The following is a 27,945-nucleotide window of genomic DNA, read 5'->3' as shown; positions in this document are numbered from 1 at the left end:
CCGGTCCCATAACGCTTGGTCTACTGTACTGTACAAAGTGTACGTATATAGTACAGTATACATACGTACGCCACATATGTTATGCACAAGGGAAGACAGGCCGGCCGCCGGCCGGCAGCCCGAACTAGAAGTTGTTTACAGGATTGACAGCGCGTACGCGTATGCATGCAATTCATCAAAGGAGCCGCCGCGCGCACAGACGATCGGCAATCTACCATAGGATTACAGGCAGTGCAGTTGTACTGAAGTAAAGGAAGGAGGTGTGTCTCATTTCAGCGCTTCCTATTGGCTACATTCTTGAACCCATTTTATAATGTGTATTAGTGTGAGAAAGAATATAAATGTATGTGTTGCTCACTACACACATTAATAATGCAGCATGCAATAATACCAGCTGTATCTCACACAGTAAGAGCGCATCCAGAATGTAATTTATCTTTCTTACACGTTAAAGAAGAGTGGAAGCTCCAGACTGAAAAATAATATGAGATATGATCCCTTTAATGCTCAAAAGTAAGAAGTTTTGGAATGCAAGTAACCGTGGTGTTTTGTGTCAAGAACCTTGAGTGTAAACTGACTCCTACCAGTCTTGCCAAACCATCTTATACCCTTCAGGAAATACTTCAAACTATGATGTTTGGGGAAGATGCTTAGGCAAACATTGCATATCAATTTTATCAAAGGATGGTGCCACTACATGTTAAAGCCCCCTACAATTTTTTTTTTTTTTTTGGTGACAGTTTTTTTTTCTTGATACAAAAAAAAATGACTACATTTATTCCAAAAGTGATGATTACTGGTACTTCTATTTTCAATTTATTCATTTTTTTAATAGTGTATAGTATCAAAAGATTAAAAGTCAATTTTAAAAAGTCATTGAATACTGCAAGTGTTAATGAACTGTACATGGCAGTGGGTATGTGGATTAATTATGATAATTTTTTTCTGAGCCAGTTTTATCTCCATTACTTGATTGTTAAAATCCCATGCTTTCTAAGTCTGATTCTTGATGTTGCATACATTGTGCGATACCTGTGCAAAATGCAATCATGTGAAAAGGCAAAGTTTTATGTGAATAAGATTGTTGGGTTTTTTTTGCTCCTTGAACAGTAGCTTCCTGAAACTCTGACTGTACTTTAAAAGCACCCCTGGCAGATGTTTATACCATCACTCAGCAGCCGAGCATAATACCCGCACACAGACTGATTGTATGAGATGAGAAAGCAGGAGAGATAGAGAAGGAGCGGAAGAGAGAGAGAAAGAAGGAGAGAGCGAGAGAGCGGAGGAGAAGCCAAATGATTGATGAGATGTAGAGGGATGTATTAAAGGGAAGGAGAAAGAAATATGATAGAAATGGAGACAGAGAGAAGGGTTGGAAAAACAGAAGACAAAATGAATAGACGGAGAGATGGATAGACTGCCTGACAGACAAGAATAAGGTAGAATATCGTTGGCTGAGAACCAGAAAGGCACTATCGAGTTTTAAGATTCGAGCACAAATAAAAACAAAACAGTCAATTTTCATGAAATAAAGAGTTTATTTGATAAAGTAAGGCTAGATTGGTGAACATAGTTCTGTATATCAGTTACATTAGCATCCATGTGAATTTGATATTTTTTTAAAGTTTTACTGAAAAGAAAGTGATTAAAAAAATTGACATCACAGTGTCAAGGAGATCATGCTCTACAGTGTGATACCAATAATTCAGTACCCCCAAAAAACTGCAGTAACAGCCTTCTGGTACTCAGCCAACAATATGACAGTTTCATTGAGGCATGATTTGAATTGAGAACTGAGCCGAAAGCTGCTTGAATAAAGAGACAGAAAGAGAAGGAGAGGAAAGGAGAGAGAGGGGGAGGGAGAGATCACTATATTCAATCAGGGGAAGAAATCAGAAATTGGAACTTGAAAACTACAGACTTTGGGGAGCTGCATTACCCATTGATAAGGAGTTGAATGAGATTTCTTATGATAGGAGGGGAAATAAAGGAAATCAAGAAATATCCGGGTTTACGCAGAAAGCATTAAAATGGATGAGTTGAAGCCACAACGCAAATTATGAGAAGTGTAGAAGAAAAGGCCAAACTAGGAAAACTTGGCTATGGAGATGATCGAGGTAAGGAGATAACAGTTGACAGACTGTTCGTGCATTTTATGCTACAGCAGCACATATGAAAATCATCAATATGAGCCGTATTCATCAAAAGATGAAGGGAGATGTGGGACGTGAAAGCAGGTAGAGAAGCATGAAAATTACTCAAAGTGAGATAAACAGAGATAGAGAGGGAGATATGGAAGGGTTGAAGAGAGATAAGCATAGATAGTGGGAGAAGAAGAAGAAGAAGAAGAAGAAGAAGAAGAAACAAGGAAAGAGAAATCAGAAGAAAGGAATAGCAAAACAAAGAATTTGGTATCTCATAGCCTAGTAAAACAGAGACTATAAATCCATGAGGTGTATTTTGTGTATAGGGATATGAGTATGTTTACGTACATATACAGAGGTAAATAAGACTGTAGATATATACAGTATATATGCATACATTTATGTATATGGCAATGTTTTTGTAGACAAATGATGTATGTGTACATGTATACGTATTTATCTATATGTTTAACAAATACAGAGAGAAGAGAGAGAGAGTGTAATACAATGGAAGTTTAGAGACATAGGATGACCACACACTCCCATGGGTCCAAGCGGTCTTGGTTTGCCGTCCAATCATCAAATTGACCCTGCTGCCGACAACGACATGATTAAAAAAGAAACGCTTTGGGACCCTGGAACTACCATCTTGTCATTAGGTACCCCATCAGTCTGGGAAATGAGATTACCTTGTTCCTTCAATCACGCCATCATTATCTTTAATGCGCTCCTCCAGATCCCTTTAATGAACCAATATCAAGAAAAGCATGTCAAGAATGCCTCCCGTTCTATGATGAAAGTTCGATGTACAAAAGTAGAGTGACAAAGCCTTGTCGCATCCTAACACAGACTTAACTTTTTTTCCTTATTATTTTAGATTTGGGCAAAAACTAGTCTGAAGCAGGGTTGTCATCCCTGGCGAGATAAAAGCCCTCATGTCACAGGGGCTCAGGAGATGCTCTTGTTGCCGTGGCGACAAATCCACCGAGAATGATGTCACATGCTTATTCCATTTCCCATCAGATGCATGCATAGATGCATATTTCTTTTTTTCAACTCCTGCAATTGAAAAGCTTAGTGGTTTCTCTGCTCCAAAAACTGATATTTCACTGCATAATAAGGCCATGTAATGAGATGAAGGCTGAAACGTGATACAGTGTACCAATTCTGATCGATTCCATTTGTGCATGCGTGTGTGAGGTTCATGTCAAATGTGCCACAATAATCTAGGGCATTACCTTCTAAGGTGGCCTGTGGCTTCGTTGGTTTTTGTTCCTCTGTCTGTCTGTCTGTCTGTCTGTCTGTCTGTCTATACATCGTTGTCGTCAAGGCTAGAAACTAATGATGTCATTACTTAATCATCACTGACATCTGAGCCAGGTGTGTGTTTGTGTGTGTGTGTGTGTGTGTGAGTGTGTGTGTGTGTGTGTGTGTGTGTAATCAAGGGAGGGGGGAGGGGCAGAGGAGGATTGGAAAAATGTTTGCTGGTGTCTAAAAGTAGTTTTTTGATTAACTCTTTGTAGCCAACGCAGGCTTTCATAAAAATTTCAACAATAGCTGTGATTGGGCAGTCGTGGAAATGGAGGTCGCTGCTCTTTGAGACACCATGGTGAAAGTGGGGCATGGCCATTTGATTGGGATTTTGTTATTTTTAGATGTGTTTATTAGGGCCCCTCTTTCAGATCTGGAAATTACCTCTTACATAAGTGGAGTAGGATTATACAATCCTCCAGTCAATACTTTTAAGTAATAATGTGTGGAAATTGTTCTCAGCAAAACAACCACCCCCCCCCAAAAAAAGCCACATCACATATAACAAGCATGTATACAAACATTTGTATATATGTATGTATATATTGTTCTTATGTTATATCTTCTATGATACTCTGTTGTTACATAATATTCTGTTCCACAGTGCCATGAGTATCTCTTTGGGTAGAATGAGTGCTTTATAAGAGTCTCTCTATTATTATTGTTATTATTATATTGTAGTTGTCTACTCTCCCATTAAATAGTGTATCACTGTAAAAAAGTAATATGTTTCACAGTCAAACTGAATTATTGATGCTGTTAGTTCCTCACATCTTACTTTACTTCAAGATTCTTGCTTGCATCTCAGAACATTACAATCACTGTCAATTTATCTTCCTAAACCCTCCTATGTATGCATGAGACTTAAAAACTTGTCACCTGTGAGATTTTGTAGTCTATCGCCTCTGATAATCAGTGGGTTTATGCTGGTAATGAAATGAGATAACTCAAGAAAATATGTAAAAGTATGTGCAGTTATCATGTATAGATATACAAACATACATATATGCAATGTTCAGTATAGTTTTGTTTTCAAAAGGAGTGGTTATTTGAAGTTTGCAGTGTAAGCTGATGATGCAGAGTTAGTTGTATGTAGTTCCTTTGGTCCAGAACTAGGGCAATATTTCATGTCTTTCTATGTGGTGCTTGTGACACTGCATGGTGATGAGGAACCCATAGCCTCAGCTGCTACATATTTGATGGACATGTCTCTCGTAGCGGGCCGCAACTTGTCAGGTTGTAAACTATGTTAATTTATGTGAAGGGTGGACTAAAGCACCTGCACAGATGCCTTTTATCCTTTAGGAATATGGTCCCGTAGTAGTTGAGTAATATGTTGTGATACAGATCCTGTAATATTCATCATAGTTTATGACAACATCTAAACCATTCTGGTAGTTGCTGATGAAAAGAATAGATTAAAGGGGAAGGCTAGTAACTGATCAGTGGGAATCAGTGGAAATGCTGGGAGATGATTGTTCCAATCCTTATGGGATTCATTCAAGAGTTCATTGTATATCTATTGTTGTTCGAAAATGATTTGCTTCAGAAAGGTCTCATATTCAAGTAATGTGCAGTTTAATGCTTCCAGGTTAGCGTCCCTGGTCAGTGACGGAGCATTAATCTGCACATTACTTGAATATGAGACCGTTCTGAAGCAAATCATTTTCACACAACATAGATATACAATGAACTCTTGAATGAATCCCATAAGGATTGGAACAATCATCTCCCAGCATTTCCACTGATTCCCACTGATCAGTTACTAGCCATCCCCTTTAACGAACGTAACCAATGAACATCATCAGTGGGATACATATTCACCTCTGCCAACCATCTTCAGTAGATATGAAGTTTGTCAACTCAAGCAAATCCTCATACAATGTGTACGAACACATCCACTCAAGATTTGCTACCTAATGAGTTAAACATTATGTTGACATAACTGTTGCTTTTTGTTTTGTAGTGTTTTTTTTCTCCCAAAGCTCGTCTTCCTGTCAAAAACTTTCCCTGTAGGCCCGATGTAGCAACAACCAATGCACACAGAATGCATGCATCACCTCAAAATGTATCCATTAGCATCGAGCATATAAAAAACCTTGTTAGAGTGTCCTTCTGATAATATCCATAAATTTGAATACACAGGTTGAAGTGATTGGTAGATGTGGGCAGAATTCTAGTTGGATCTTTCCAGATTAGTGGAATGGTATGAATTATGCATCATCAAACCAACAACTGTTGAATTGATTACTAGATAGCGGCTCCGGTGGAAGATTCAAAGGGCAGTACATGGGAGTCGTCTGGAGCATGCGCCTTTGATACAAGGCATGTTGTGTCAGGCGTGGGGGTGAAAAATTACAGTCCCAGGGTCAGAGTAGAGTGTAATTAAAGTGAGAAGTGCTTTTTAGTTACCCATCTAATGAGATTTTCTCCCTTATTACGTCTTGATACGTCTCAGTAAAGAGTGTGTGTGTGTGCGTGTGTGTGTGGGTATATGTGTGTGTGTGTGTTTGCCTGTGTAGCAGTCTTACGCAAGTTCAGATAACATCCAACTAATGCCTTGTTACATTGACTTCATTTGAGGTCAATGCATACAGCAAAAAGCCAGTGTGGGACTGGAGAGGAATAGATTGTGACCATAAAAACCACATGCTAATTTATGGATCATGCATATGCTAGTGTCATTTATTGCCAGCAAGAAGTAAACAGTATTGTTGAGTTCATTTCATTTCATTTCATTTTTATTTCATTTCCGGCCAAAGCATATAAGGCCAAGTAAAAAAAGAAACCAGTTTCTCGTCCTCGCGCGCATCGATTTTGGCCGCCGCATCGATTTTTTTACTATTTACTATTTTCAAAATGGCGCTGAAAATACCAAGAAATTCATAATTCTCGTCCCAGTCCGCTCCCCGCCCGCATCGATTTTCAGTTGCCGCATCGACTTTTTTGATATTTACTATTTTTTCGGCCGCCGAAAAAAAATCGACAATTCACCTACCAATCGTGATGTCTCATTTTACGCCTTGCGTCCTCTACTTAGCTGCATAGTACAGCTGTAGCTTCTGTAGTGCGTATGTAATAACGCATGCATTTCACACTGCGAGCTCGGCAAGAAGGAATGACCCACAAAGCAGTCGAACTGTAGTTGGATGGGCGCGGGCGGGCCGGCCCGGCCTGGGCTAGCTGTGATGTACAGCGCACTCGGTACGTCGTGAACGCGAGCGCGGCTACATTTTTGCGATCAATCGTTGTCAATATTCCACGCATATTTCGCGCATTGTTCGTATTTTTCCCCGTTTATATTTCAAGCGGATGAATTGTACTGTACAAATGCTTGTGAGGATTGTATGAGTTTGTATACATTTTCATGTTATTGTGACTATGTGCATGTGTGTGCAGTGTCGGAAGGTACGGTGCCGGTGCAATGGCCGTGCCGCACCGTATTGGCAAAGTGTGCGTGTCTGTAGCTAGCTAGCTGGATCTGTAGCTGTCCAGGGTCGGTCACAGGTACCATCCCCTGGTCTGTCAGCTGTCTGCACGCAAGTATGAACACATTCGAATGTGTAGAGCCCGTACACTCTGCTCTGTAACATTGCATCTGACGGCGATGTATTATTCTATTTTGAAGAGAAAATGAATGCACTTTTCCAGCAAATGTAGAATTATCAAATGGGTGTATCTACAAAATAAATAACTTTTCCACGGATTCTGGTTTGTCTCGTATTTCTGCGGGATACTTTTCTTTACGATGTAAATTCACGGACACGACCGTGAGTCGTATCAACCCATTCTGTAGTGTGGTATACAATCATTCGTCATCCAAATGATGAGTGATTATCAAATGTCTTTTTAGAACATGAAGAAACATCTTTAAATTTTTAATGCTATAATGCCATATCAGTATCATTTTGACATCCATCTGCAATTGTACAAGCTAGTTTCCAGTTGAATGTGCTACGTACTGTGAAGAAATGCAGATACATACCAGCTGTGTGGACACAAAAAGTCACAAACACCATTGATGAATAAAGCAGTGTTTTGAATATCATGGAATTAAATTTCAGTCGTACATTCTTCGTTAAAAGACATGTTTTATACCTGTTTCATTTAATAGCACAATACATCAGAATTGCAAGTACACTGGTATCAGAAATGCCATTACAACGCTAAATACCAGTATTAAGATGGTCATTTTCCCTTGACATCTGTAGTGGAAAGAAAAAGCAAATGTATTTCTGCATGTATGAAGTTTCATTTCAAGTATGGTACATAATCTATTTGTTTGAAAATGCACAGAGTGCAGGCAAGACATACACTTGGGACCTGGTCTCTCATAACACAGCTACCAGAGTGATATTTCATTTCATAAATTTGATATAGAAAATATAAAACCCTCTCTCGTTACCTTTCTCAGAATTACCGGACGAGAAACACATATTACTTTCATTTTTACAATCCCTGAAAAAATAGTAAGATAGCAAATAGTAAGGACCTCCCTCATCGCCTTGCTCAAAAAACCCGGACGAGAAACTACTATCTTTTTTTACTTGGCCTAATATGACAATTTCATATAAACAAAGTAAGTACAATGTAACTATTACATTTCCAAATGAAATTTAGATACACGTCATTTGTTTACATAAATCAATAAACATACTAGTTGAAAAAATACATGGGCAAAATGTGACTGAATCATAAGAAAGAAAAGGTCGGAAATGGAGGGGACTGCTAAAAAGCCAAGCTTGTAGAATGCAGTCCCCTCGTGAGTCGTGAAAATTATAGTAATAATGCAACAAGACAATTTGACATAGTCCTCGGGAAAGAGAACATAAAACGAGTATGCACACAAAACGCACACACAGACAAAAACAAAGCTGCTCTCTTACATACGCGTGGAAAGAATAAATAGGAGGTCAAAGGCCAGAGGGGGACAGGAAGACAGAGGAAGAGAGAAAAGGGCAAAGGAGGAAGAGTTCAAGGGTCAATGCCAGGGCACATGAGACTTTGGTCTTACCAAGAAGTGGACTATCTATTAGTAATATATATAACAGTTATGAGTTGTTGAGTTGGTTGACGTATCTTCGTGCCATTCCATAGAACCATGTATTTGTGACATCCATCATTTCAAAACCTCATGGCTGTTTTTAAGCCCTTACTGTACTTTGTTTGCAACCTGACACATTCCGTGGACTGCCATCTATGCCATTTGGTACAGCTGTCTGTAAACTGATCACCAATGAAAAGAGATTACCCATTTGAAGCTGAGTGCCTGTACACTTAGATGATTAGCCAAGCTTTAAATGTGCAAAGAATCATCGTGGCTAGGCACAATGTTTTCTGACTTTCCAGCAAAGATTGTCATAATTGTCTCGACATTGAACAAATGAGAGAGTGAACAACTTGTTGAAGTGGACGTGTAGTTGCATGAGTAAAAAGTCATGAGTAACAACACTTTTTTTTCCATTTTGATGATGTTGTATTTTTTCATAATGATATTTATCATTCAGTGCTGGAGCATTATGGAATAAAATGAAAAGTCTTAGTTCATTTCACTCCTAATTTGGTCATAAGCTAATTCTGATTCAAATCTCAGAACCATGAAATAAACGGTAAAGTACTAAACTTGTAACTGTTCCTTAAATTGGCAATGTAACAGAAATACCAAAGTTCATAATCCTGTCTCAAATCTTCTTTAATCATCTTAAAAACAGATTTGTTGATTTTTTTGCAATTTCATGCAATCTTTAGAATCCCAAAATAAGATCTCCAATAGAATTTTGAATTTTCAACCTAAACAAGGACAAGGTGATAATTTCTGCTCTAGAATTAGTCGAGGACTTATTAGGCGAATGTCACGCTTCTCTCATAACACACATTATCACATTTCTCTTCTTTCTACCGTCCAGGATCCCAGGAACAAGCACAAGTTCAGGGTATACAGCTACAGCAGCCCCACCTTCTGCGACCACTGCGGCTCTCTCCTTTACGGTCTCTACCACCAGGGCATGAAGTGTGGATGTGAGTACCACTTGAACCCCCTTCCTTAACCCTATGCATACTGGGGTCAGAATGAAATGCAACAGGTGGTTTTGTCTGTTCTCATTACACTGCTGTGCATACAACAGGGCCCTAGTGCAGTCTGTAACAGCCAACTGATGTGTATATGAATCAAAAGATGCGGGCTGTGTGTGCATTAGTTCATCAATACCAGGGGCCAAACTTATGGAATATCTTGTATGTTGTTCCATACAGTGTGTGGATTTACAGACAGATAACAGATGCCAGAGTAAAAAGCTTTATTGCTGACAAAACGTAGGAACAAAAAAAGACATTTCTTGCATGTAGCAAGAACTTCACATAGCAATGGAAGCAAGGGCAGATAGTATGTATCTGACCTGGTACGATTCATTGCAGTCAGGAGATGACTTGGCAACAGACACTTTGCTGTGATAGATCATAATTGGACAAACTGTGATCCTTAAAAGTGGAAAATTTCACCACTTTTGTGACATATGAAACTGGTGCAAAAATAAAAACATGCAAAGTTTTGCTGGTTATATGTAATATCACTTTATGCTATGATATCATGACATTGAAATCATGTGAAATTCATCTTACCAGGCCAAGCACAAAATTTACCCATGTGAAAAGTTCCACTTTTACAGTGTGCATCACAAGAGATATGAATTCAACATCTCTGGTGGCATCTTCTCCCATCTCGTTTCCATAGCGATCTGACTGCATCAGTTGCTTACTCATGCAAGCGCCTCCATTCCCTCTCATGCCCTATCTCCTAAGGCACGGATGCATGCTCCGATGGCTTTTCTCAGAAGAAAGGTGTCGGCTGCATGTTTTGAGAATAATTCATCTGTTTGTTTTTTGCTGTTGGACCTGAATTTCTCCAGTGAATTCTTTGATTTGCATGACTGAATACTTGATGATGTCACTCTGAAACCTGCCCTCACATTTTGTCTTGGGATAATGCGTGTCAGTGCTACTGTGAGCGATATCGCAGGCTGTTGCTTTCCATTGAGGGGTAGTTCATAAATCATCTGCCATTTTATCATAGATCTCAGACTGTGTACCATAGGACCATATTCTGCGATGCGATATTGCATCCCAAGAAATCAGTGTGAATGTGAGGTGGATTTCATTTAGGTGGGAAGACCTCCACATTTTGCCTGGATAAAGAAGTACATGCAGAATCACTCATGAAGACACCTTCAGTTTCGTAACTGGAGCAATGCCGTATGGAGTTCTTATTGAATGCACTCATTACACTGTATGTGATGATTTGGTGACTGATGATTCAAAGCATTAGCACCATGCCAAACTTTTTCATCCGCATTTAGTAATCCATTCACACTTGACCTCATTGGAAAGTTAGCAAAGCCCACTCACGTATAGCAATGTGCCTCAGTCCCACAGGAAGGCCATGGTGACATGATAGTGATTAAGGGGATTAGCTAATCTGTAAACATTGACAATTAGTTTCCAGGAATCTGTGGCAATTGGCATAAAACAGAGATCCAGCATGTGCCAATCTGCACCAACAAAGCGTGTTTATGGTTTCAGCCAGAGTAATGTCACATAATGACTGCACATAACCCAACAGTTAGTACTCAAAGACTTGATGTCAATTATGTAATGATATAGCTATTCAGTAGATATCACACCTTAAAACATTGAAATAAGTACATTGAAAATATCAGAGATTTTTGTTCCTTTTTAAAAGGAATTCTTAATGATTACATCATTACATTCCATGATCATCACAGCCACAACATCCAAAAAGAAATGACCTTTTCGCTCTCAACTCCCAGGGGTTAGGATAATTATATCCTCATCAGCGAACACAAAGTGCTGAAGTGGAGGGAGAACCGTGATGGCAAGGTGGAAATTGTTGCGTCAAGAAACACCCTTCATCACCTAGCCCCCACTTGTCATCTCACACCACCCCTGGTTCCCCCTCCCTTCCCCTTGTTACCTCACACCATTCCTGGCTCCCCCCCCCCCCCTTCCCCTTGTCCCCTGTGACCCTCCCATGCATCCGGTGCCTGAAAGCAGCACCCCCAAAACGTGACGTGTACCCCCCTCCCAATGGCTCATCGAAGACTCATCGGGCCATGCATTCTCATCAGAAGTTGGCGCCGTGACGATGCGGCTTCCGCATCGCGAGGGGAAATGATCGCTCCACAAATAATGTCTCTCTTCTCTCCATTTTCTTCCTTTCTTTCTCACCTTCCTTCCTTCACTCTGTCTCTCATTCCTTCTCTTCTCTCTTGCCCTCTGATCTCTCCTCCAAGCCTCCTCTTCCTTTTAACCCGTTCCATACTGAATTCTGAGATCCCCATAGACTTAATACACAGACCGCCAGGTTCCCATACGGAACAGGTTAATACTATAGTCAGTTTCTGTATTTTACCAGAACTTTTCTATCTTTCTGACCTGTATACACTGTTATTTTCGCGTACAGATATTTTTGCGAATAAGGAGATCATAGATATTTTCGCAAGATGTTGTTTTTGCGAATTGACACTGACGCTAACATTAATGCACTATTACCCAAGTGCAGTGAGACATTTTCACGCGTTCTTAAATTCACGATCCACCTGTGATTCGCGAAATTTGCAAAAATTAAACCCTCGCGAAAATAACAGCTTATACAGTATATACCTCTTAACATCTTATCGCTCATGACATTTTCCTCTATCTCATACCAACTCTGCTAACCTACACCTTTTCCTTTGCCTTTCCCTGTTTCTTCCATACCTTCATTCTCTCTGTCTGTGTCTCTCTCCTGATCTCTTGATATGTTTCTCTCGTTCTATCATTCTCGGTCTGTTTTTCTGTCCTTCCAAGCCTGCCTGATCAGTTCAAGATGTTTATTGCTCCGCCAACCACTAGATGTATATCAGAGGGAAGTCCACACCGCCCCTTTTATACCCCTCATGGACTTATACATTTGAGAGGGAAGCAACAGTTTGTGAATGAGTGGGAGAGAGAGAGAGGGGGAGATAAGGGGAATGTTGGCAAACCCTTGTCTGTGTGTGTTTTGGTTTGTCTGTCAGCGTGTTCCTCGTCTCCAGTGAGAGATGGAGTGTGTTGATGTGTGAGATGTCGAGTAAGCTCTCAGAGCTCTGATATAAGGAGAATTCTGTGTCACACTGAGAAAGGAAGACACAGAGGTATACAAGTGAGTGAAACATAGAAAGAGACTGAGAAAGAGATAGAGAAAGAGACTGAGTAAGAGATAGAGAAAGAGACTGAGTAAGAGATAGAGAAAGAGACTGAGTAAGAGCTAGAGAAAGAGACTGAGTAAGAGATAGAGAAAGAGACTGAGTAAGAGATAGAGAAAGAGACTGAGTAAGAGATAGAGAAAGAGACTGAGTAAGAGATAGAGAAAGAATCTGAGTAAGAGATAGAGAAAGAGACTGAGTAAGAGATAGAGAAAGAATCTGAGTAAGAGATAGAGAAAGAGACTGAGTAAGAGATAGAGAAAGAGACTGAGTAAGAGATAGAGAAAGAGACTGAGTAAGAGATAGAGAAAGAATCTGAGTAAGAGATAGAGAAAGAATCTGAGTAAGAGATAGAGAAAGAATCTGAGTAAGAGATAGAGAAAGAGACTGAGTAAGAGATAGAGAAAGAGACTGAGTAAGAGATAGAGAAAGAGACTGAGTAAGAGATAGAGATGGACATGTTAATGAATATATTAGCAGGGAGAGAGAGAGAGAGAGAGAGAAGAGTCTCTTTCTTTCTGTCAGTCTCTTTTTTTTTTAGGATGGAGTTGCCTTGAGAAGAATATTTTCAGCATCACAAACAATAAGAACATTGCAAGTTTAACCCGCTGAAGACAACCTGATTTTGCTATAACATTCATTTTCCATAGACACCTGCCCAAGTATATTTGGGACTAGTCTTAAACAGGCTAACAGAAAGATAAAGGCTGTGATATGTCATACATACCTATGTGCTTCAATTACTTTATGATAGTTGGGTTCTATAAGAAAAACAAAAAAGAAAGGCAGCAAACGCACTGTAAATATTGTCAAAGAGTACCAGTGCAGAGGGTGATTGAATTTAGCATGGATTGGCTGGAATTTTTGGTTTTGAATAGTTTTGCATCAAGAGTAGGCATTTTGTGGAAGACAGTAAGTGATGGTGCTCTTCATTCTGTTGGATTAATCCTCCCAGGACCATAACCTAAAAATGTCATTGAGAACGAGCGCAGAGAGGCGGTCTTTGGCAGTGGCAGGGTTAATTTCATTGCTTTCTGCTATCGTAGGGAAGGCGAAATAAATTTGAAAAGTCTCATTTCCTGCAATTGCTCCCTCTGCCCTTTTTATGCTACCCCCATCTCGTAGACAGAGAGATAGAAGGGGGGGGGGGGGGGAGGGGGAAGAGAGGGAGAGATGGAGGATTGTAATTGGAAGTTGAATAATTGATCTGCATGATTCTGTGTGTTTACTTTTAACTTTTTTTTGGGTGGTCTCCAAGTCTGCTGCCTTTACTTAAGGGAGAGGCTCGGCAAGTGCTTGTCAGGGAGTGATATTTTTGGCTCCAGTTTGCTTGCATTTTTTGTGTATTTTTGATGAGGGTTAAGGGATCAGAGGGGGGGAGAGAGGCTTGCCAAATGAAATTACCGTGTTTAGAATGCCATCAGATCGACAAATTGTAACGGTCCACGGCCGGGCCACTCCGCAACACTGCTTAATCATATTAAAGGTCCATTACGCCATTTGGGAGAGAGACACCTTTGGTAGGTGGTACACTCTTCCTCGCTCTTCCCCCCCCCCCCCCTCACCCCCTCTCCCTCTCTCTTCTGTCATTCTTTTATATCCTCCTCCTCTCTCCCTCTCTCATCTCTCACCTTTTTATCTCACTCTCATACTCTATTTATCTCTCCCTCTTTAGTATCATCTCTCTCTTTTACATCTCTTTCTCTCCCCCTCTTTTCTGTCTCCTCAGCTCTCCTCTTTCTCTGCCTCCTTTCCTTTAATTCTCAGCCTTGTCTTTCCATTATTTCTCCCTCACTATTCTTCTTCCCCTCTCTCCTCTGTCTCTACCCCTTCTACCCCCCCCCCCATCTCCATTCTCTGCCTATGTTCCTTCTTTTCACCATGCCCCTCTCTTCTAGAAGTGATGGATAATTTCATTGCAAACCAAAACATTGTTGCACACGTCCGTCCCAGCAGAGTTATAAAGTAATGGATTGGTACATTTTCATGCCACAACAAACAACCACCTTTTGCCACACTTCCTGTGCATGGCACGGCTTCTTCTCTTGTGACCCAACCCACTGTGTTGGGGAGAAATTGCATTAAAGCTCCATTAACCCTTACTGGACCATACAATAAATATGAAGTTGGTTTTTTTTTTATGCAGTGCAATTACCAGTGGTATCAACAAGGTTCCTCGACATTAAAAAAAAGTGTTGCCTGAGGGGCAAAACAGATCACGTATGTTTTAAGCGCATACATGTAGTTCTAGTGCGCGATACCTGGTCAGCATACCTGTCTGTGTAGCTGGCCTGATAAGATCATGTGCGATGATGGGATATGGGTTGTAATGCTTACGCGCTGGCTGCACATACATGTATCCAGTTTTTGCCTCTTAGCAAGTTGATCCATGGCTTGATAATGTCATTTGAACCTGGACCAATGGTAGAATTAAAGGGGATGGCTAGTTACTGATCAGTGGGAATCAGTGGGAATGCTGGGGGATGACTGTTCCAATCCTTGTGGGATTCATTTAAGAGTACATTACATATCTATTGTTGTGTGAAAATTATTTGCTTCAGAATGGTCTCATATTCAAGTAATGTGCAGTTCAATGTTTCCAGGTTAGCATGCCTGTACAGTGACGGGGCGATCGTTAATGCTTTAAAGGACAATTCACCTTTATACACACATGGATTGAGACTATGCAGCAATGTAAAGTAGAACATGAGGAAAATCAGACAATCCTTTAAAAAGTTATAAATTTTTAACATTTCTGTGTAGTCACTGCTGGATGAGAAAACTACTACAGTTGATGATGTCACATGTGTAGAATGATATCAGGAAAATATAAGGAGAATTATGCAAAATTTAATTTCATGAAAAAAGGTACACATTCCCTCAGTTTGTAACTGACTATGTTAAGGGTGATATTACTCCTCCTGCCTTCTGAAAGAGGCAAGTCATGTGCTCTCTTAGTATGCAAGAAAAGTGAAAATAGGGTGATTTTTCTATTTTCTTTATATTGTTCTACACATATAATATCACAAGCTGTAGTAGTCTTCTTGTCCAATGATCCTGGAACTAACACTTTAAAAATTGATAACTTTTGAATGGATTGTTTGATTTTACTCAAACTTTCACCAATGTGTTCTACTAATATTGCTGCAGTCTTTCAATCCACGTTTATTAAGGTGGACTTGTCCTTTAAGGGGGATTCCCCTCATCTCCCCCTCCCTACTGGAAGACTCTGTCCAGCTGGTAGTACCGCAGAGATACACCACCCCTCCCTCTTCCCGGCAATTGATATTTGTGACCGTGCATCACAAAACGAACAAAAAGTCACTCGCACTGATTTTGTGTGAGAGCTGAAAATAAGTGAAATAGGTCAATCTAGCCAATCTTGACTTACATGTTTTCTAAACGAGCAAGTCTTGTTTTACATTATACTAAAGTTTGGGATCGTAAAACAAAAAGGAAATTTGGTTTTTAGCAGTTTTTCTGGAACACCCTTTGGTAGAATAGTGTAATGAGGTGTTTCTCAAAGAGCCCTCTTTTCATTTCTTAAAAACCCTGTCCATGCTCATCACTTTCAACTCCAATAGTTTTAGAAGGGATGATGCTTCTGCTTTGAAAATTGGTATGGATTATCAACAGAATGTGTCAATAAAGCATGCCTAATTTCAGCTTAATCTCATAATCCCTTCATTGTTGTTGCTCTGGTGGTTATCATCCTGTTATTTGTTCCATTCGTCGCCCAGATAGTGCGGCTTGGTAAAGATTAAGTACTTAAATAGACCATGTTCTTCAGAGCCTCTTTTCTCAGTTCACACTTATCCAGAGTGTGCTCTTTCTCTCCAATATTTAGATAGGTTAGGAGAGTCCATTTGAATTGAGTTATACATCATTTTAAAGCTTAGAGTCTGCTCTTTCAGAATCTGTCCTTAACTAAAAATCCATCCTTAACTAAAAATCCATATCTGGCGACATTTTGTTGGTTTTGTGGTGCAGGGTCACATTTGATCCTGAAAGCTGTATGTTATGACTTGTGTGTCTGTGTGATGTGTACACATGTGAATGACTGCATGACATGTTACTTTTGGATGAAAGTCAAAAGGATGACATTTTAGAGGTTTTTTTTTTTCCTTGCTTTATGCCTCATGTTTTTTCTTCTTTGTTATGATGTAACAAATCTGAATAGGTGATATGTTATGTCAGTTGCGGGTGTGTTTGAGTGCTGGCATGCATATGTTTGAGACTCGAAATAAATTGTAGTTTGTGTTAAATGTAAATAATACATCTAATGTGTAACAGTATCCTTTTGCTCCTGTTTATTCTTCTGACGTCACGGGGTGCGTTTATCAACTCTTTTTCTCGGCAGAAACAGGTTTTCCAAACAGCTTTCAAGGAATTTTTACGAGTTGATAAACACAAAGCTGTTTTGAAAGCCCTTTCGGAAAGCCTTTTCGAAAGCCGCAAATTTGTGCTTTCCGAAACACGTTTCCAAAACAGGTTTTTAGAAACCTGTTTGTAAAAGCCTTTTGAAGCGAGATAAACGCAAAGCTGTTTTGAAACGGCTTTCTACTGCAGCTACGAAGCATGCACGCCTTATATGACCTCTACTCCTCGGGTCGAATTGCGCAATGCAGCTGTGCAGTGACAGGCCAGTTATCGTGTTCGCGAAGAGTTGATAAATGCAAATTTTTTGGAAGCCGTTTCTAAAGGGCTTTGGAAATGGCTTTCTAAAGGGCTTTGGAAAAGGCTTTTGAAAGCCATTTAAACAGGGGAAAGATGATAAACGCAGCCTTTGATAGATGTTGCTGTGAAATTCATTGTTATTTTACCCTGAGAAGTACAATGACATAAATGACAAAGCAATAAACATTTTGTTTATAAATAAAATTTTGTAGCTACCCTCAGCTTTCAAGTAATTCAGCTTTACAGTCAGTGGGACTTCTGCAAGCTCTCCCATTAAAGGCATAATTTATCATACTATTTGCAGATGAAACAAAAACCCATTATTAGTGCTTTAAAATAGTTCTAAAATGTCAGTTAGGGATAAAAACAACCACTGTAAAAATTTGAATCCATATAATTGATGTTAGATGTATAAAAATACACAAAATGTGAACAGTAGTTGTAATAAAAATGTTTCCAGACTAAACCATCTACAGTTATGGTTTAATGAGAAAAATACTGATATCTCCTTATATCTTAGGCTTTATTGTGAAAATTTTATATGGTAGGGTGTTTTGTGATACAACAGACCTACACATATGCATCAAATGTGATATCTTGGACACTTTTTTTAATTACTGATAAATTTAATTAAAGGTAGACAGGACCTTTGATATGAATAGATATTTGGTTAGAAATTAAGAACAGGTAGCCAAGAGAAACAAGTTTACACATTGAAATGAGAATTACTGTGATATATACACTGAGATATATCCTGTAGATATATCCTTTATAGCATAATCATTGTTCATTGGCATTATTTTCCCTGTGTGTTACAATATCATTATTATCATTCAATGCACATATTGAGTTTGACCTTTATATAGTTTTTATTGCTTATTTCACGCAAGTCACCTCGAAAGTAATGTATCAGGCCTGAACATTCCATTACATGCAGCATCTTCATATATGATATTGTCTCTTGGAGAGCTGTGTATGTATATATGTCTGCAGACTAATGGAAAATGAATCATAGGTGAGGGACCTTGAGAGTGTTGTGAAATATCACTCGTAGACGATGTTCGACACCCGACTAGCATTCATGTGCCATCTTTCGCACCACTTTGCCTTCCGTTTCTTGCCCTCGAGAAACGTGATTGATTCGCAACTCGGAGCATGCATGCATGCAGGCAGGGTAAGTGGAGTTGAGATAGGCACACATCAGTCCTCGTGTTGACTCCAAAGGAAGAGAAAAGTCCAGATTCTGGGCTATTTTTTTAAAAATGATATCTTTACTCCAGCTGCTAAATCTGTATGCGTCAAGTTGAGGGAAGGCGCGATCCTGAGAAACTGAGAACAATAAGTCGAGACCGATTGCTTTATTCTAATTTTGACTTTTTCCTCAGAATTCTAAGGGAATGTATGCATACAGGTGCATGAACTTTTGACCTCTGTTTTCAGCTTAGAGCAATCTGTCTAGACTTTTTTTTTGCTGGTTCTTGGGATCGCGGCATCACTCGACTCAACCCCTACAGGTTTAGCAGCTCAACTAAAGATATCATAAAAAGAGTCCAGAATCTAGACTAGGAAAAGAGAGGTCTACTGCCAGCTTCCTGCGATATTTGGAGTTCATCTCCCGTGTTGCCCTGTCATTGGAAGGCATTTCATTTAGACATTGTCATTGATAGATGTTGTGTTATGGTAAGGAACTGAAAGTATTTCTTGCTGTTTTACAAAGAAAGATAGTTGGGACGGGGCCAATGGTTGCTCGCATCGAGTGACTCCGAATGCTTGTACCATCTGAATTTGTATGTGTTGGGGCTTCACTGCCAGCTGAGGGCTTGAGGAGTGAGGCATTGCAAATCTTCATATTTGAGTTGTATACGAACCATCAGTTTGTTTTCCTTGGACTGCTCCATGCATTAAAAAAAAAAAATCCTTTGTTAGAAATTTGCATTAACCAAAAACAGTACCAAATCTGGAAAAAAAAATCAATGTGCCACAAATGTTTCTACGTAAAACATATTTGCATACATGTAAACAGAACACTGAATAGGCAAGGACCAGTGTATATATTGACCAAGAAAGAAAGTGACTTTTTTGAAGTACAGAAGTGTTGATATTACACTACTGAGACGATCAAACATCTGGAGCCTGCAGTGCTTCTATTACTTCCTGGAAGCTCAGGTGTGAGCTGTCATTTGACCCAGTCAAACTCACCTTAGTGGTTTCGGTTTCTGTCTTCACGGATCGAACTAATGAATCATCTCTATGGTCGCCATCACAACTTTTAATTAATTCTAAATCTGATATGTCACATAGTAAAACTGAGAGTCATATGTCTTTTGAATTCTTGGGAATTCTCTTGGCAGTCTGTGTAATGTATTCAAACTTTTGCTGCTTTCTCTTCACCTATATGTAGAAATTTATTTAATATGACAGTACAGGTGATTCCCATTATAATGAAGTCCTTATGACCGACAGTTTTCTTTCATTTTGTAGAAATTTTGTTATAACTGAACAATAAAGTATATAAAGATATAATTTCAGGTGTGAGTTTTTTCAATTTGTCTCCCTCTACAAATTATATTTGTTAAGATCGCAACTGCTGATCTGTAAATTAAGAAACATGCCGAAAAAAAAATTGTAGAGGGAGACAAGTTGAAGAAACTCACACCTGAACCTTCCCCCCTCTAAATAAATGTCTTTCTTTCAAGATATAATTTGTTGACAATTTCAGAACCCGAGTCTTTACTTAGTTTGTAACAAGAGTTTTGTTATAACCGTGTATAGTTATAACGGGAGCACACTGTATTATCCTGCTATATCTATTTCATCCAGACGATTATTTGCATTGAGTACCTACTGAAGAGCAAACCCTCAGGGAGGGGTAAGCCTATGCATGGGTAGGGTAAATGTGTCCTTGCTACGGAGTGAAACCCTCCTCCCCCCCCCCCCCCAAAAAAAAAAAAAAGAAGAAGAAGAAGAAGAAGAAGAAGAAGAAGAAGAAGAAGAAGAAGAGGAACATCTCTCCATTTCCCAAGGTCAGCCCAAAGGCACACCTGTTCAATCTTGCTGCTGTGTGCATTTGAGCTCTTTATGCCCATCTTCCTGTCCGTTTCTAGAATTACATGTGTGAGACGATTCCTCATGGTGTGTTGAGTATTGCACAAGATTGAGGTGGTGCATTCGAGACAGTTGTTATCATCATAATTAATTCAGATGACAAAAGTCAGTTCTATTTGAGACACCTCTGTGCAATGTTTTTTTTAATGAGAGTTGCTATAGTTTGCCCTTGATGTATTAAGCACTGGTCATGACAAATACAATTCGTATGAGACTTTACGTCAGTATTTTATCATCTTGAAGTTGCATGAAGGCTGTCTGAAGGCATGTTTCATGTTCACTGTCTACCATCAGTGTCAGAGTCTGATACAGGACATCAACTTTTTTGCCCCCACTGGCTGTTGAAAGATGTCATGTATGCAAACAAAGAATTTCTCCAATGGGACAATTTATGGAATATTTTTTCTCCTGCATTTGCAGCTCATGAGCTGTTGAGAATACCACTCTAGACTGATGGCAGCACCTACAGTTGTACAAGGTCCAATTTCAAGCAAATTTAGAATGATTATACAAAAAAATAAATAAAATAGAGAGAACTGCCACATTTTGACAGGACATTTCATCAGTGACTGCCTCAATTTCTGTCTGATTAGACTACAGACACAGGGTATTATCCACAGTATGTTGATGTGATTGGAGGGAAATATTCTACAGCAATGAAGTGCAGGAAATTTTGTCTTTGTTTTTTATTCTTTTACTTTGTCTGTGATCTCAAATTAATTTTGAAAGGATGTTTGTTTAGACTTATTTGTATATTGATTAATTAGTGCATAATTTATGGGCCGGGAAGGAAACTGAAATTAATTCTGATACAGCGTATGTGCTTGGCCATCTGACTAATGTTAATGATTGCTTCTCAGTTTGATAAGGTAAGACTCAAAGGTGAACTTGTGGTTCCCATGTGATACATGTGTGCTCAATATGGAATGATACAGTGTAGCTTTGCTGTAATTTTCTTATATTTCATTATTTGTGTGTGTGTGTGTGTGTGTGAGCATGTGTGTTTCTGTATCTGTGTATCAAAAATTAGAGCCTATAAGATGTACATGTAGCTCCCACAATACATTGTGTTGGACAGTGGGTGATTTCAAGTTCGGTGCTAGTGCTAGTGCTAGTGCTGAGATAGCACTAGCACTGGCGATAAAACCGAACTTGAAATCACGTCGGTGTTGGGAGTTGACCTCAAAAATTATGACGTATTTCCGGTTGCTAGTGCTGGGCTCGGTGTTGAATGTCGTCTGCTGAACCGAGCTCCGCCGTTTGTGATAGCGATTTACGTGCTTTTTCTCCATTGACTAACACTAGCCCCTAGGGATTATCATTTTCGTCATTTCAAGTTCGGTGCTGGTGTTAGCGTTGCCGTGCGAGACTTATATACGTCCATAAGTAGTTGCACGTTTTACGTGCAAAGTCTATGCTAATGCAGTGGTCGCCCACGTAACGTAAACGAACACCATCGACATGGCTTTATAAATCTGAGCCTATGAGCAAAATTAGGATAACTGTGTTTTAAAGAAGGGATGAAATTTGTGGAATTTTAATCATTCTTCCTCGTTATGTGTCTAAAACTTAACAGTCATGGCCACATCTTTTTATATTTGACTGTAATCACGCGCAATCACTTTTTTCGTCGCGCAATTCCCGCGGAGCTCGCGGTGCTGTGATTCCAACACCTAGTGCTGGTGATCGATAATTTTGATCGGTATCGCTTCGTTAATCTGACCGTCGGTGTTGGAGCTCGATTTAACGCTGTTATTCGGGGGCTAGCACTAGCACTAGCACTAGCACCGAACTTGAAATCACCCAGTGGAGTATATAGGCCTAATGTTCCATTTTCTGAGTGTCCTTACAACCTAATAACAAATCTGCCCATTTGAAACTGACACCCTGTAGAAATGCTTCCGAATGCATCGTGCCGCATATCCATCAGTCAAAATGAATGGATAATTGGGGTAGCAAAATCGCTGCCATATCCCAATTTGATTCTTAGATTGATATTTGGTGTGTGTGTGTGTCGTGGGGAATCTACAACTCGCACTTCTGGGAACTCGAGAAAACTGCACAGGGACACACTCATTTATGCATAATTCTGCAGTGTAGATCTTGGTGCACACCATATACCGCTACGGTTCCATGAAGACAAGAGTGTGTATGCGCCCACACGAAGTCTGTGTTTACGGAAGCAGAGCAGAGCCATGTGACAGCTGTTTTGAATCGATAGTCATTGAATTATGAATATTGTACAAAAGCTAAGGAGAGAATTATAAGTTTATTTTCATGTGGGACATTCTTTTTTCCCCTCTCACATTTAACCCACTGAAGACCAGTCCCGAGTATACTCGGGCTGGTGACTGTGGCAAATGTGTGTTATATAGCAAAATCAACTCGTCCTCAATGGGTTTAAAGATTCGGGCCGAAGATTCACTTCAAACTCACCTGCAGTCTGCTATATTTCAATGATGTGCACATTTGCATTTTTAGAGATCCGTTTCTTGTAAAGCCATGTCCAGCATCGGATAAAGAGCTTTGGGATGCATATTCTGCACTCCTTTCCAATTGGTCTCCACTGGTCTGATGTCTCCTCTGAAGCAGCCAGTCTTCATGAATATTCATAGACAGGGTTTGGTGTCCCCTCTGTGTGTCCCCATTTGTTCTTCTTTACATCATCACATGTATTTCACAACCTCACCTTCATACGGGATGCTGTCCTTGGCTAATACCGGATGCAAGAAGACTGATGATAGTTTCATCCCTTAAGATGGAGAGAAAAACAGAGAGGGATAAAGACTGAAAGAAGAAAGAAAGAAAGAAAGAAAGAAAGGAAGAAAGAGATAGTCAATGTATTGAATCCAGAAAGAAAAAAAGAAAGAAAGGAAGGAAGGAAGGAAAAAAGGAAGAAAGAAAGAGATAGTCAATGTATTGAATCCAGAAAGAAAGAAAGAAAGAAAGAAAGAAAGAAACAAAGAAACAAAGAAACAAAGAAAGAAAGAAAGGAAGGAAGAAAGAAAGAGATAGTCAATGTATTGAATCCAGAAAGAAAGAAAAAAAAGAAAGAAAGAAAGAAAGGAAGGAAGAAAGGAAGGAAGGAAGGAAGAAAGAAAGAAAGAAAGAAAGAAAGAAAGAAAGAAAGAAAGAAATAGTCAATGTATTGAATCCAGGAAGAAAGAAAGAAAGAAATAGTCAATGTATTGAATCCAGAAAGAAAGAAAGGAAGAAAGGAAGAAAGGAAGGAAGGAAGGAAGGAAGAAAGAAAGACAGAAAGAAAGAAAGACAGAAAGAAAGAAAGAAAGAGTCAATGTATTGAATCCAGAAAGAAAGAAAGAAAGAAAGAAAGAGATAGTCAATGTATTGAATCCAGAAAGAAAGAAAGAAAGAAAGGAAGAGATAGTCAATGTATTGAATCCCTGCTCCCATACAGTGGACATCTCATTTAAAAGGAACAATGAATACTCATTCCATTCCATTCCATTTGAATCAGGCTTATGAGGAAATTTGATTGAACAGTTTCTTAAATGATGGTAAATACCTAACCTATTAAAGTGTCTAGGAATGAGGGGAAGGAGGAATGAAATGTCTACTGTATTCTTTATAGCGGCTAAAATTTGAAATTAGTTATCTGCTGCACAGGATATAATATTTCCCTGCATCTACTGAGGAGATGCGGTTGTCATGGGATGAATTTGGAGTGGGAGGATTGCATCACTTGCTGACGACAGTGCCAAGGGCAAGTTCTACGCTATACCTCAAGCTTTTTTTGGCTCTTCCCAACCTCCAGAAGGTGACGATCCAAGGTCACTATATCGCTTGATGTGATTATTTCTCATGCAAGCTCGGGCATCCTTGTTAAGAAAATGAGTGGCTGGTGTAGTTTTGTTGTTGTTGAGAGATCGTCTCCTATAGAGGAATGCGATGATGATGGGGGGGGGGGGGGGGGGGGGAGGGGCATATAGGAAGTGGTTGCAATTTTCCCACTGCTTAGCTAAATGTGCCTTCCCTGCATATGAGCTTGATAGTGATCAAAATATTGGCATGGGCAGCAATCCATAAGTAGCAAAATTTGTAGTCTGGAGCAAGTTTGTTTTGATGACAAAACAAAAGTTTGATGGCAAGAGTTACTTGAAAGTAATGAGACCAGTAATGGTTGCAAGGTATGGTATGAATTGACACTGTATACACTATATATTATATCATGTTATATAAATTATATATTCTCTCTCTCGCTATCTTCTCATTCTCTCTCTACTGTATTTAATGCTGATGGAACGTTCTGTGCATGGGGGAATTTATTTCCTCCCCCGTATTCCCCCTCCCCATCCCCCCTTGCAATTAATTCTATAATGATGATGGGTCGTTAAAAATCTGTGCATGCTCGGGATGCAGCCTCAGTACGTGCCTCCACTCCCGATTGGTCAGTGACCCACCGGTGACGATACCGCGTGCATTCAACCCGGGGAGCGGGTATTGGGTGCGTGACAAATATCCCCGTGCCTTTCGCTTCATTTCCGGGAACATTGCTCATTGGAGAGATGTGGAACATGAAGATGTTTTGACATTCAAATCACGTTTCCCTCGTCAGTCCAGCCTCGTGGAAAAAAATGAAATTACGACATGAATTACCAGTACTCCCTCTCCCATCACATTGTTACTCACAGCATGCTAGCTGGCGGTGAGCTAGTCCTGGATGGACAAATTTCATACAGTACGGCTACAGCAATCCGCTGCTCGAAGTGAATAGAAAACTGTGGTAGTCTATCCCCTCACCCCTACCCCCTGTAGATAAGTTCATACAAAGACATCCCTAAAAGACCTTCCCAGAATTCTCTGGCTCCCCCCCCCCCCCCTCAGTTAACCCATGAGACAGCAGTACACTTTGGTGATATCTTATAATACCACAAATCTTTGTGTCTGTCTGAAGTGCTTGTGGGTCAGTACCACCGAGTGTCACCTACACAAGGCACACAAAGCAAAATGCTGTGTGGTGGTGGCCACTCCAGTTTTGTTTGTTTTGATCTATCTGTCTATGTATATGTATATGTATATATATATATATATATATATATATATATATATATATATATATATATATATATATATATATATATATATATTCATGTATACATATGATAATGTCTATATCTCATTCCATCCATATATAGTGTAATTATGTACATACAGTCACTGTATGATGAACCAACTAATGCTGTGCAATGCCAAGCTTATTTGCTCAGCAGAATAAGCCAAATATAGCATTATTCAGTACCATTGTTTTGTCATTTATTAATTCTGCCTTCTTGTTTTTTACCATTAGCATTGTCTCACAGACAGCTAGTGAAGCCCAGACCCTTACATACACAGGATTAACAGATAGAAATAGAGAAACAAATAGAGAATAAATAGAGAAATAGAGAATTAATGTGCAATCTTGGCACAAGTCATGCATTTTTCATCAAGTATTCCTCTCTATACAACCTTCTCCCCTTATCACAATATAGAGGCAATACGCAATACATTGGAGCCTTGCGTGTAGTTCATGTTGGATATATTTTATCACCCTTCCTGTTCAAGTATATCAGAGTAAATTGATAGGACAGTTCCAAAGATATCACAGCGCGACTAAAAAAGGCCCCCTGTTTATGTACGTCAGAGGTGGAACCCAATACCGTTCTCCTATCTCTTGGATACCAGTAACTTGTATGTGGCCACTGATTAACCCGCTGAATGCCGCTGGCTCTTACCCAACACTGCCAGATTTCCTCAGTATAAGATGTGCGTTGTGGACACAGCTCAGTGTGTTTGGTTTATGTGTGTGTTCACTTTCAGACAATATGAATTCAAAAAGAAATATCTTTATATTCACATTAATATAGTAATGTTCATGGAAGGAATGGAAGGGCTGGTGTTTAAGTCTTTTTATTTCCATTTTTTGTAAAGGTACACCTTTTCTTGATATTGATCAAATCTTTTATGAAGGTGGCATTTTGGTGCATAGGAAGTGTATGTGATATTGTACAAGTGTATGTAAATTTGTACAAGCAGTAGGCTGTATTAGTGAAAAGGAAATGTTCCTCAGATTTCCTTAAATTTCTTGTGTTTTTTTTTTTTGGTGCTCATGACGTGAAGGCCCAGATCATCATCCTATTAAGACCAAATTTAGTGATACAATAATATGTGGTTGTGTATAGCCAAAAGCAATTTTGTTTCTGTGTGAGACCCCTTTTTCTGTATGATTTTTTTTAATGGCACAAAGGCCAATATTACTGAAATTGCAGAGTGAAAACAAAAGCAAAAACAAGTGTAGCAAATAAGTTGCTACTGCTTCAACTACTAGTACAAATATTATCATACTGCTACACATGGAGGAGGATGAAAGGAAATATTTCATTCTACCAAGCTTGTATTCATTTTCCATATTCAATTTTGGGCAGAACATGTCACTTTCCTTGGCAGGTGGCTTTGTGTATTTGGTTTGTGATCCATGCGTCAAAAAGTTGAGTGTGAGATCAAAAAGGAACGAGTCACATTCTGTGTTTGCCCCTTGACAGATTCCCACATGAACCTGCTAATTTTGACAGGAGCAATCAATTAAACTCGACACTGAGTTTGCACGCCCCAAGGCTGTATGAGGGACATTCTTCTTGCGAAAAACTGATTCTTTTGTGGACGCCCCCAAACACACAGACACATGCACACAGGCAGACAGACAGACACACACACACGAACACACAAACAAGCTTTGATATCTATGTGCATTTTTTTTTAATGAAATGCGGTTGCTCATTCCACAAATGAAATTAATTTTGTTTTAGTGAAGGTTCTTTAATTTTAAAATGAAATACAGTTCGCAATTTTGAAGCTTCATTTAAAGTACACACTTACTTTTCATTATTGGATTAACAAACCTTATTTCATTTTCAGATTATCAAACCTTGAGAATAAGGAAGGTGTTACAACAGGAAATTACCTGATGATCACAATGTTTTGCAAAGCTGCTTCAGAGAGAGAGAGAGGAAAAAAAATGAAACCAAGTGTGCAGTCACCTTTTCATTATTCTTTTCAATCATCCTACTATAGTAAGGTAGAATTGATTGAACTGTACCGTTATCAATCATACTGGATGAACAATAGCAGTCTGAATGAACAAGTGCGGGATCAAAACCCTTGACCTATTGCTTACTTACAGTAGCACTATACCACTGAGACTAGCATTGAGAAATGGAGATTTTCTGTTAAAGCAGAAGGCAGCATAGTCAGATTTCAAGCTGTTTTTTTGTTTTTGTTTTTGTTTTTTGCTTTTTGTAGTTGAATGAGGTCAAAAAGTGTAATATTATTTCAGGAGATGTGCAGTGTACGTATGAGTCTTGTATGCCCTATCTGAAATATATAAGTAACAGGGTATTCCAAATATTAAAGGTCCTGTTTACCTTTGGGAGCAGTGATTTAAAAAGATGTTCAAGATATCACTTTTGATG

The 27,945-nt window shown here is 39.3% G+C and overlaps 1 protein-coding gene across 2 annotated transcripts in view; it reads left to right on the top strand.

Moving 5' to 3' along the window:
- The window catches only part of LOC139734745 (protein kinase C), a 247,772-nt gene that overhangs the window by 114,296 nt on the left and 105,531 nt on the right, over positions 1 to 27,945 (top strand). For both annotated transcript variants that reach the window (XM_071645542.1, XM_071645543.1), the window contains exon 4: positions 9,362 to 9,473. In XM_071645542.1, coding sequence (XP_071501643.1) covers positions 9,362 to 9,473 — 112 coding nt within the window. The remainder of the gene's footprint in view (positions 1 to 9,361; positions 9,474 to 27,945) is intronic.

Source organism: Diadema antillarum, unplaced genomic scaffold (genome assembly GCF_040938485.1).
Source record: "Diadema antillarum isolate AM-2024a unplaced genomic scaffold, OU_Dant_1.0 seq00000546_RagTag, whole genome shotgun sequence".
NCBI classification, from domain to species: domain Eukaryota; kingdom Metazoa; phylum Echinodermata; class Echinoidea; order Diadematoida; family Diadematidae; genus Diadema; species Diadema antillarum.
Note: the sequence above shows the minus strand (reverse complement) of the source record. Positions and strands in the feature narration are given on the sequence as shown.